General features: G+C 25.6%; 1 protein-coding gene and 1 long non-coding RNA gene across 7 annotated transcripts in view; both read left to right on the forward strand.

Annotated features, from left to right (window-relative positions):
- LOC135922189 (uncharacterized) overlaps positions 1-12,469 on the forward strand; it is a 35,108-nt gene that overhangs the window by 4,550 nt on the left and 18,089 nt on the right. The gene's annotated exons all lie outside the window — the stretch shown is intronic.
- LOC135927152 (zinc finger MYM-type protein 1-like) lies at positions 3,447-10,350 on the forward strand. 6 transcript variants are annotated; one of them, XM_065463133.1, is made up of 16 exons: positions 3,447-3,564; positions 3,607-3,691; positions 3,738-5,227; positions 5,271-5,528; positions 5,837-5,920; positions 6,026-6,109; positions 6,266-6,352; positions 6,462-6,545; positions 6,702-6,788; positions 6,898-6,984; positions 7,029-7,279; positions 7,341-8,441; positions 8,481-8,770; positions 8,814-8,964; positions 9,007-9,311; positions 9,354-10,350. In XM_065463133.1, the coding sequence occupies exons 4-16, from the start codon at positions 5,271-5,273 to the stop codon at positions 9,386-9,388; spliced, it is 2,904 nt and encodes a 967-aa protein (XP_065319205.1). In that variant the 5' UTR covers positions 3,447-3,564; positions 3,607-3,691; positions 3,738-5,227; the 3' UTR covers positions 9,389-10,350. The 6 variants fall into 6 exon arrangements, with proteins under 6 accessions (XP_065319205.1, XP_065319261.1, XP_065319329.1 ...); XM_065463189.1 differs by having other exon boundaries at positions 3,738-5,223; XM_065463257.1 differs by having other exon boundaries at positions 4,111-5,227.

Below are 12,469 nucleotides of genomic sequence, written 5' to 3' on the forward strand. Positions count from 1 at the left end.
TTAAAAGCATTTAAATAATTTTTTATGATAAGTGTAGGTTTTATATGAAATTCATGTGTTAAAATTACAATAGAAATGATACAATATCTTTTAGGAATAGGAATATTTTTATTAATAACTATAGGGTTTTCATTTTCTTTGTTGGCATTATCTTGATCTAGCTATTATTCAATAATATATAACAAATAATAGTAACATAATGTACAGAATAATTAGACATAGTGATAGCAATTTCATTAAGGTATGATGCAATTAATTTTATATACATATATAAAATAATACTGTTCCGAGATGTCAATTTTTAGATTCCTAAAATAAAAAACTATTTTATATTTTTGCCTTTTAATATTTTACATTTGTCTGTCAATTTTAAAATTGACTCAGAATATTTGGTAATATCATCAATATTTTCTTTTAACCATATATATTGTTTGACATATAGTAGCTCCTTATTTTCCAGCACCTTTTAATGTTACGATCTGAGTTATTGTAATATATTTATTGTATGGTTTAAGAGAAAATTGATAGATATTCCAAGAGAAATTGCAGAGATTATTAGCAGTGTAACATTTTGAAGAATAAAATAAAGAATTAAATAATTTTGTAAAAATTGTCCACTACTTCAATTACCATTAAATAATTCAATCTATTATAATATAGTGTTGTATATTTTCTCATAACTTCATAATTGTAGAATGTATGTTATTCATAACTTATTATAACATTTTTGATGAAATGTATAACATATTTGTTTTACTTATATATAATTTGACTATGATTGTAGTTAACCTCCTATTATTTGATAACTTAAAATATCTTTTTATTTTTCTATTGTAATTTAATATCAATTTCTTAAATTTAATTTTATAATTTGTAATTAAATAATAAATCATTTGGAAAGGTGGTGGTTTGTTTAAAATTTAAATTAGGATGATTTTCAGCATGGTACTTTAATGTGTATTCATGAATTTCATATATTGATAGATAAATCAGATATTTCCCCTTCATTTGATGATAATTTTGGAAAATTTTCCCAATTAATATATACATATATTAGACAGATTTTAATTCTTATAAACCTCTTATATTTTTTAGGATCCAAGAAAAAAATTAATTATTCTTAGTTTTCCTAGGCTTGGGAAATATTTTTCACAATTAATTTGGACTTGGACGTAGCTTGCTAAACATTTTTCAAAAATTTTTTTAATTTTAAATATAGGCTAGAAATTGGCCTGAAAATTTCTTTTGAAGACATTGCCAGGCCTGATCAAAAACCAAGGCCCATGCAACTTTCATATTCTGATTGTATTTTTAAATACATTGTGACTTTTTATATATTTTATTTCAGTTCTCAACTACCAAAATTATTATGGTCATTGGCATGTTTGAGAAAATTTTCCCAAGTGCGTGGACCTGGCTTGGGAATTTTTTTAATATTAGACATAGGTGTAATATTTAACACAAAATATTTATATGACCCTCAGGTAAAAGCTAATTTAAATATTATTTTTATTCAAAAATAGTATTCACTCTTAGTCTAAATGGGTTGGCCTTGGTCTGAAGTAGGGGTCAGCTGGGTTAATGTAATAAAAAATAGATATGGTTTTTAGAGATTTACCTATCTCCAGATTTGGGAAAAATTTTGAAAATTACTATGGGTTGGCCAGGCTTGAGAAAATTTATTTATAAAAGTATTATGAGTTGGACTGGGCATGGAAAATATTTTTATTAATTATATTAGGCTGGGCTTGGGGAAAATTATGAGCTTGGGCGTTTGATAATTTTTTTATTATTAACTATGGGTCAGACATTGGCCTAAAACAAGTTATTTTGCAGGCCTGGGCTCGGCCTGATCAAAAAACCAAGGCCCATGAAAATCTGATTTTTATTGTATTTTTAAATTCATTATGATTATTTAAATGTTTTATTTCAGTTCTCAACTACCAAAATTATTATGATCTTTCATTCAGCTTGGATGAATTTTTCAAAATTATTATGACTTAGTACTTTACCTGGGAATTTTTTTTAATATGAAATATTATGTATAAATGATCAGTAAATTTAACATATTGGTATTATCAAAAAGTTTTAAATTTATTCTTCAAACCATAGTATTTAGTCTTAGTAATGGATTGAACCTGGCCTGAATGGGGGAGGGGGTAAAAAGAATAAAGTTGGATATAATTTTCAAATAACAAGTAACATCTAGCATAAATATAAGAAGAAAATTCTCATTCCCCGTCATTTTTGACGAGCTATCTACTAGTAAATAATACAGATGCAACTACATTTGCGGAAATCGTATACATCTATCATGTAGTTCAACATTCACAGAGCTATATAATCACAATGTGGGTCGAACTTTTTCTCATGATATTTAACTACTCCAATATAAATGCAAACCTTACTTGTGGCAGAACAAAAATGAGCAGGGCTATCACAAGTGTTTTAGTACCTGAATTCTATAGGTCAATTCTAGACGATTTGAAAGATGGGTATTCATATGCAATACTAACAGATGCATCTAATAAGGGAAATATTAAACATTTTCCTCGATCCTTCGCTATTTCAACAAGAATAAGAACATTTCAATAAAACTGTTAAAAATTTTTACTCGGATAGTGAAAAATCCAACAATGTAGCTAGCCATATAATGGTAAATATAGCTGATTCAGGGTTATCAATGATTTGCATGTCAGCTTTCTCCGCTGATAATGCCTCTGTAAATTTTGACAAAAACCAAAGTTACCAATTGAGGCAGCACAATAATGAATTAATACCAATTGTCTGTATATGCCATATACTACATAATTCTTGCAAGAAGGCAATGAATGTACTATCTGTGGATGTCGAAATAATTGTGATGAAATGTTTTAACGAATTTAGTTCATCAACTAAAAGAGTTAATGAATTAAAAGAGTTGGTGAAGTGGTGTGACTTGGAATGGTGTGAGTTGTTGCGATATATACCTATCAGTTGGTTGTCATTAATACCTGCCATCGATAGAATTGTAAAATTTTACAAACCCTTAAAAAATGCTTCTTAAATAGAGATTTTAAAAGCTGTCCTAAAATTTTGAAAAAATTTTCGAGTATGAAATGGCAGAAGTATATTTGGGATTCGTTTCACATGTAGGAAATCTACTTCATGGAGTTAATATTCAGTTGCAATCAGAATATTCTATATTAAAAAAGATTCACAAAATTATGCTACAGCTCTGTTCATCTATACAGTTAACAGTGTCTACATGGCCGGGGGGGGTAGGAGACAAATGCCTCCAAAAAATATTGGCATTTTGGGGGGTAGGTATTAATTTTGGGGGGTAGATATTGATTTTTGGGGGGTAGGCATTTGTTTTTGGGGGGTAGGTATTGATTTTTGGAGGGTAATTTTTGACTTGTATTATGATATTTTTAAATCCAATAATCGATATGATTATCGTTGATTTTCTGAAAAATGTCAATTAAAGAAAAGATATCTGTCAATTTATAAATATTATACACTATATTTATTTTTTTAAATTTTTAGAAAATTCATTTACATAATGGGATTTAGATTTTCACAGTATCAATTTTAAATTATCAATATATATTTTTTTATAATAAGGACCTTTTGAATAAAGAATCCCTTTTATGATAAGATAATCCTACTCAATTAACAATATAAAGAAACATTTTTGGATTTTAAAAAGGTAATTTTTTAAGCATATAATTGCATTTTCCTTAATTTGATGATAGATAAATAAATATAATAAAGAATGAAGCTATTTTTATTTAATCTTAATATGTATACTTAATAAGTTATCTGGGTTTTGAACCATGGCAATTATTTTTGCTAATAATTTTTTAAATAATCATTTTCAATGGGGTAAATATTACCACATTTTTGTGAGGCAATCAGGTTGGACCCATAATTGATTTCTATTTATGATAAATGATTCTTTGAGGTAAGTGTAAATTATATACAAAATTATAAGTGAGAGGTGAAAACCATTGTGTGATAAAAAATTTGTTAAAAGAATTGATAAATTTTTTATTTCATTATTAGATAAATTTTATATAACATCAAATTTTCCATAATATATTTGGCCTTTTTTCTAAATATTTATAGAAATCTTGGGAGAATGAACAGATAATCTATTCCTCTCATTTGATTATTGATTTAAGAAAAGATTTCAATTAAATGAATTGACAAAGTGATTCCATATACTGAAATATTGTTTATTTTTGTTAACAATAAATTAAATTTTTGGATATGGCTTGGGAATAATCTTTGAAACCTATGATGTGGTTTGGGTTTGGATTTCCATTAAACATGAACTGGGCCTGAAAATTATTTTTACTTATGACCTAGGCTGGATGAAGAAATCAATGCCAGTGAAGGTCTCTAATTTCAATGATTAAAATATATCATTTCTCAGACTTTATTTGAAGATAAATGAATGGGCAAATCACAAATATGCCTGTTTTCAATTATTTGCAAAATTTATTAGGATTGTTAATTTAAAGAAACTATGATTTCAAAGCATCATACATTTCTAAAAATTGTTGGACACTAAGAAATAAAGAAATCAATTGTGAAGTGTATAATGGAGGAAATATTGATCCATGATTGTTTTGGCATAAATAACAAAAAATATTATATTTTTTGTGACCATGCATTAAGCTTACATATAATATAATAGGAATCTTTTAAGAAAACATTATCAAAAATATAAGTTAATAGCTGATAGTCCATTATGAATGACTGGTAATCAGAATTTTCTTCTTTATTCAATGATGGGTGCATAATAAATTTCCTTTATATGATGATGATTGAATCAGTAAATTTTTCATTATTTTTATAAAATATGTTAATAGAGTGTATATTTATGAATTTTAATTTAAAAACAATAAGGGTCTAGAATATATTTTTTTGATTATAAATTACAAATACAAATGAATAAGAATTTATTTTAAAAGATTTTAATATATTTTTTAGATTAAAAATATAATACAAATGAATAAAAATTTATTGTGCACATATATTAAAATATCTAAATATATATTTCTTTAATATATTTTGTAAAACCACTGGAAAATTTTAAAATTACACCCTCATTTAAACAAATATAAATTTAATTTCTGAATCACACCTCATAAGATAGGAGAATTTTAAGATTCAGCCATCCACCGTCAAATAAAGGATAAAATTATGATTCTCCATCATTCTTGATGGCCATCAGTGAGTAAAAAAATATTATCTAAATATTTATTTCATTTTTATTCTAGATGCCAAGTAACAAAACAATATATAAAGTCAAATGTGACTATATTAATTGTAAAACTTCTAAAATAAGAAGTGACAAAATAAATAACCATTATAAACATAAACATCCTCATGTCAAGTTATCTGATATCAAATTTACAAAGATAGCTATCAAAAAGGATAATAATTGGGTATCCTTAAATAAAGATATTCCATTCAATATCACAAATGGGGTTGAAACCAAGTTACAAAAAAAATCAATAACATCTTACTTCCAAAAAGTAATTTTTTATATATATTATTTTAATTCATGACAATAAATATAAGTAAAAATAACCTTAAATTTTGTGAATTAGTAGAAACCAATTCTTCATCTATAATTTGAGCATAATACTTTTAATTTTTATTAAAGATAAGATTTTTAATATATAGGTACATTTTTATTATGCCCTTTATCAATTTTGAAGGAAATAAATTATAAGAATATTTAAATATTTCAACTTTTGTTAAAAAAAAATTTATATATTATAATTAAGAATAAAATAAGTCATTTGCCTAAAATTTTCACTACTCTTTATTTAATAATTAGCACAAATCTTTTATTGAAGATTCCCAAATTATATTATCTCATACAATGCCCAGTTCCAGTGATCTGCTGATTTTGAATAATGAGGTACTTAATTTAAATAAGATTTGTTTTATAATTTTGAAGGGAATAAATGAGGATATTCAGATATTTTCATGAACAAATTTTAATTAATCTTTATTTAATAATTAGCTCAAATCTTTTACTGAAGATTCCCAAATTATATTATCTCATACAATGCCCAGTTCCAGTGATCTGGTGATTTTGAATGATGAGGTACTTAATTTAAATAAGATTTGTTTGATAATTCTGAAGTGAATAAATTATGAAATATTTTCCACTTTTCTATATCTTAATTAAGAATAAAATTTTTATTAAAATTAAGATTTTCATAAGTAAACAAATTTTAACCACTCTTTATTTAATAATTAGCATGAATCTTTTATTGAAGATTCCCAAATTATATTATCTTCTCATACAATGCCCAGTTCCAGTGATCTGCTGATTTTGAATAATGAGGTACTTAATTTAAATAAGATTTCTTTTATAATTTTGAAGGGAATAAATGAGGATATTCAGATATTTTCATGAATAAACAAATTTTAATTATTCTTTATTTAATAAGTAGCACAAATCTTTTACTGAAGATTCCCAAATTATATTATCTCATACAATGCCCAGTTCCAGTGATCTGGTGATTTTGAATGATGAGGTACTTAATTTAAATAAGATTTGTTTGATAATTCTGAAGTGAATAAATTATGAAATATTTTCCACTTTTCTATATCTTAATTAAGAATAAAATTTTTATTAAAATTAAGATTTTCATAAGTAAACAAATTTTAACCACTCTTTATTTAATAATTAGCATGAATCTTTTATTGAAGATTCCCAAATTATATTATCTTCTCATACAATGCCCAGTTCCAGTGATCTGCTGATTTTGAATAATGAGGTACTTAATTTAAATAAGATTTCTTTTATAATTTTGAAGGGAATAAATGAGGATATTCAGATATTTTCATGAATAAACAAATTTTAATTATTCTTTATTTAATAATTAGCACAAATCTTTTACTGAAGATTCCCAAATTATATTATCTTCTCATACAATGCCCAGTTCCAGTGATCTGCTGATTTTGAATGATGAGGTATTTAATTTAAATAAAACTATACACTCTTTAATAATAATTAGCAAACACACAAAGTTATTGAAAATTCCCCAATTATATCTTTTTTTCATCCAATTATCAATCCCAATGCAAGCCAAAATATTTCAAACATTAAAGGCCCAAATATTATTCAATTATATAAAAAAAAGGAGCCTAATGACCCTTTTCATTTCATATTCTTTAGAATGACAAATATCTTGATTAATTTCATAATTTCCATAGGCCCATGTCAGCCATGTTCAAATATATTTCAATATCCTGTTACTCACAAAAGGTTTTTAAAAAATTTAATTTTTATTAATTTTTACGCATCCATTATTTCTACTTTTAAATAGGAGCATGAATATATCCTATTATAAAAAGGTTAATATTGATGGTTCCCTCAAACCAAGAAATTGGTTATCCTATAGCACCACTTTAGACAAAGTCTTTTGTCTTTATTGTCTTATGTTTGGTGGCCCTAAATCCAATACTTTTTGGACTCAACTTGGAGTAAATAATTGGAAAAATTTTAAGCGTGACTTAGAGAGACATGAGTCATCTTCTATTCATAAGGATTGTGAATACACCAACATGACTTGGCTTGCAAATAAGCGTATTCAAGATCATTTTCTATCAAATAGGCTTGATATAATAATGGAAAATCGTAATATAGTTCATAATATTATTGATGCCATTATATACCTTATAAAATGTAACATAGCCTTTTGGGGCACTAATTCGAATGAAGGTAATTTTATGTGCCTCATAAAATTAATGGCAAAAACGGTTCCAACTTTACGGGCATACATTGATAACAACGAAAAATTGAGGAGAAAAAAATCAGATAAAATTTCAAGACCTTATATAAATTTATTGTCATATGGCCATGTGAAAAAAATTATTGAAGTCATTAAGATAAAAATAATAAAATGTATTATTCAAAAAATTAAAGAGAATTGTGCCTATAGCATCATATTAGATGGAACATATGATGTGTCTAAAAAAGAATGCATTGCTTTACTTGTAAGATATATAGAAGATGATCCGCATCCACATCCTGTAGAAAGGATCATCCATGTTTTTACAACATCAGAAACCACCAGGGAAAATATAAAGAAACATGTTTTTTCTAAGTTCAAAGATCTTGGTCTTCCTCTTGATTATATGGTTGGGCAAAGTATGGATGGTGCAGGGAATATGAGAGGAGTATACAAAGGAATGCAGGCTTTAATATTGAAAGAGGCTCCAAAAGCCATATATATTTGGTGCCATGCACATAGGCTCAATTTAGTAGTTGCTCATGTTTGTGGATGCAAAATAGAAATGAAAAAGGTAATGGGAATATTGGATGAGTTATATAATTTCATGAATGGGGTAAGACGTCAAGGAGTGTTTGTTAAATATCAAATGACAAAGTCTAAAAAATCTCTTAAAAGAATAAAAAATACAACAAGGTAAATATAATATTTTTAATGTAACTTATCTTTTTTTAGAAATTGGTCATCATCTTATAAAGCTGTAGAAATTTTTTTAGATGTTTATGAACATATTATAGCATCATTAAATGAATTAAAAGATTCTAATGACCCAAGCACCTCTTCTATTGCCGATGGATTATTAACAAGAATTAAGGATGAAGATTTCATATTAAGTCTATTTATTTTGAAAGAAATATTGAAATGCACACATGAGGCTTGTATTGAAATGCAGGCAGTTGGTAATGATTTGGCTATGGTAACTAAATTAATACAACACACAAAAAATAAATTACAAAGACTAAGAGGTTAAAATTAGTTACGATTTCTATAAATAATTTTAAAATGTAGCTAATGGGGATAATATTTTTTTAAAATTGCATTCCTTATCTAACAGTTATTTGAAAAAGAATAATGTTACAACGGAATTGCATAATATAAAATCAATATTCAAATTTGATCAAACAGCATTCAATAATTATGTTAAACAAAAAAAAAACAAGTTGAATAAAAAAAGATTTAAAATTATTATTTAGCATTATAGATATAAAAGGGAAATATTTTTCCCTGTGCTTGATACAATCATTAATGATTTAAATGAAAGATTTAATTATGATTGTTTAAATTTTTTATCTCAAATATCTCTTTTTACACCAGCTGGAATTATAGCCAATGATAGAATAGAAGGGTGGCAAATATCTCAAATTTGTCATACTTACCAATTAAATGCTCAAGATATTGCTCGTGAATATAATGATTTTCGATCTTTATATTTGGATTCACAAGCAATCATTTATTGCAAGGATCTTTTGAAAATAAAAAAGAATGATGGGTTATATATTGATGAAAGTAATTTATTGATATTTTATTTAAAATTATATATAATTAAAGGTATTGTAAACGATAACCGAGGAAGATATCAATAACGATAACATAATTAATACAAAAAAATGGATAAAATATTCATTTATACTACCATATCGTCTTTTAAATAAATTAAATTCTTATTCTAATTTATATTTATTATATAAATATTTATTGACTCTACCAACTACTTCTTGTTCAGCCGAAAGAGTGATGAGCAAAGTCAAAATAAATAAAACTAGAATGCGGAATAAAATTTCTGACCCCTTTTTAGAAAATTTACTTCTAATATCCAGCGAAATTGATGTTTTTGAAAGATTTAAAATAGACGACATTATAACGCGATTTGCATCTACGTCTAAAAGATTAACTAAATTATTAATAAAATAAGTTATATCTTTTTCACAGCTAATTATATACGCCTTTTTAATAATGTAAATTTAATTTAATAGTTTTTTATATCATTCTAGTCCGGTGCATAATATAATACTATATTCATTTTATTTAAATATTTTATAATAGTTATATTTACATAAATGTTTTTATAATTCCAGTGCAAAATATATTATATTCATTTTATTTTAATATTTTATATAAAACTTATATTTACATAGATGTTTTTATAATTCCAGTGCAACTATATTCATTTTTTTCTCATATTTTATATAAAAGTTATATTTACATAAAAAAATTTATATTTCCAGTGCAAAATATACTCTATTCATTTTATATTTTATATAATAGTTATATTTACATAAATGTTTTTATAATTCTTGTGCAAAATATACTATATTCTTTATTCTAATATTTTATATAAAAGTTATATTTACATAAAAATTTTTTTTATATAATAGTTATATCTATATGAATGTTTTTAATTAATATAAAGGCATTAGTATTTATAGAATCAAGCTATACCTCTTTAAAATTACTCATTTTGTTTTTTTTACTTAATATAAAGGTATTAGTAATTATAGAATCAAGCTATACCTCTTTAAAATTACTCATCTTATATTTTTTTACTAAATTTTTGATATTTTTTTATAGTAATGTAAATATGTTATCTCATTTAATACTATTATATTAATTTTTATGAAAATAAATTGATTATCAATCAAATTATGAAAAGATTGCACTACCTACTTAAATATAAGTTAATTGAAAACGGATAGTAACAATAGTTATCAGTTTGTAAATTTTTTTTTCCAAAGCAGGTCTGAATGTTTGTAAGGGTATAAATAGTGACTTAATATAAGATTTTCTTGATTAAGGCAAATATCGCGGCCGAAGGCCGCGAAATTTTTTTAGGGGGGTAGGGGTAGATTTGGGATGGGGGTTGCCTCCATCAAATTTTCTGCCATGTAGACGCTGACAGTTAAAATTGATAATAAATTTTATGGCGCTATTGCAAATATTATATTAAAATATTCAAATAATACTCTAATAAATACATTTTTAAATGAAGTAGATATTTTTATTAAGACAATTTTAGAATATTTACAATCAAAATTTGATTTTAATAACTCTATTTATAAATGTATAAATATTATGACCTTGGACAGAAACCATCAATTGTTGGTTTTTATAATTTAATAAAAGACATTGATGTCTTGTTTGAGGAGATTGTAATTCTCTCTATTTTTTATGAGTCGCCAAAATACTTAGTTAGATGATATAAAAGCAGAGGAGAAATGGGTAGAATTTTTTCGTAATAAAGTCCCCATGCTTGGAAAAAATATGCTAGTATGTCTTCTCCTTACCTCATTCTAATGCCTCACCCGAGCGCATTTTTAGCCTGATGAGGACTACCTGGAAAAAGAAGAGAAATCGGATTGCTTTAACAACATTAGATGCCGAATTAATGGTTAAACAAATATATAATATGTCATGGCCAGGAATTTTATAAATATCTCAATAACAACGGTAAACATTTAGTTATATTATTTAAATTTTAAATAAAATATAATTTAGTTTTAGCATAAAATTTATTATCAATTTTTAACTGTAAAGATGAACACATCTGCAGCATAATTTTGTGAATCTTTGTTAAGATTCTTCTGAATGCAACTACACATTAACAGCATGTAGTAGATTTCCTACATGTGAAATCATTCATAAATATACCTCTGCCATTCATTATTGAAAAATTTTTTCAAAATGTTAGGACCACTTTAATAATCTTTATTTAAGAAATATTTTTTAAAGGTTTATAAAATTTTAAAATTCTATCGATGGCGGGTATTAGGAACATATCGCAACCAACATTGCGCTGACTCAATTCTGTAAATACACTATGTTTTCAAATTCACTTAGGCATTACCAGATCAGAAAGCTGACATGCAATTTATTGATAATCTCGAATCTGCTATATTTACCATTATATGGTTAGCTATGTCTTTAGATTTTTCACTATTTGAGGGGAAAAAATTTAATAGTTTTGAAACGACCTTAATTTTGTTAAAATAGCGGAGGATCAAGGGAAATATTTAAATATTTCTCTTATTAAATGCATCTGTTAGAATTGCATATGTATGCCCATCTTTCAAAACGTCAAAAATTGACCTCCTAGATTTAGGTCCTAAAACATTAGCCTTGCTCATTTTTGTTCTACAAGTATAGTTTTCATTTATATTAGAGTCGCTATATATTATGGGAAAAAAATTCTACCAACATTGTGATGATAAGATGTGTTGTTAAAAAGTCGAGTTCTTACGACTTGCGACTCTAGTCGTAGTCGTAAAAAAACGGCTCCGACTCAAGCCGATTAAGGAGCCGAATGAGCCGACTCACTTAGTCTGCTCGTGTAGCTCGTGTAGTCGGCTCGCTTAGTCGGCTCGTGTATTTGACTCGTTGAGTCTGCTCAATTTTTTTGTTTTTTTATAAAATCTGGTAAATTGCTAAATTTTGGGAAACTGATTATTGTGAACAAAATTATAAGAATATGTTGTTTTTAAAGTTTTTCGATTTTTTTTGGCATAAATGGGCTAAAATAAGTATTGCTAACATGTTTAAATAAAATTTTAGTGAAGATGTACCCTCGATAAGTGACAATTGTCATAATCGTTGTTTTTAAAGTTTTTCGAAATTTTTTGACATAAATTAAAATAAGCATTGCTAACATGTTTAAATAAAATTTTAGTGAA

The sequence above is a fragment of the Gordionus sp. m RMFG-2023 genome, chromosome 1 (assembly GCF_954871325.1).
Source record: "Gordionus sp. m RMFG-2023 chromosome 1, tfGorSpeb1-WG-v2, whole genome shotgun sequence".
Lineage (NCBI taxonomy): Eukaryota > Metazoa > Nematomorpha > Gordioida > Chordodea > Parachordodidae > Gordionus > Gordionus sp. m RMFG-2023.

Bases quoted from the DNA above. Each gene is read 5' to 3' on its own strand.
- LOC135927152 (XM_065463133.1), top strand. From the start codon at position 5,271: ATGCCAAGTAACAAAACAATATATAAAGTCAAATGTGACTATATTAAT. The intron at 6,110-6,265 runs GTACTTAATTTA...TTTAATAATTAG, and splicing joins TGGTGATTTTGAATGATGAG to CATGAATCTTTTATTGAAGA. The intron at 6,546-6,701 runs GTACTTAATTTA...TTTAATAATTAG, and splicing joins TGGTGATTTTGAATGATGAG to CATGAATCTTTTATTGAAGA.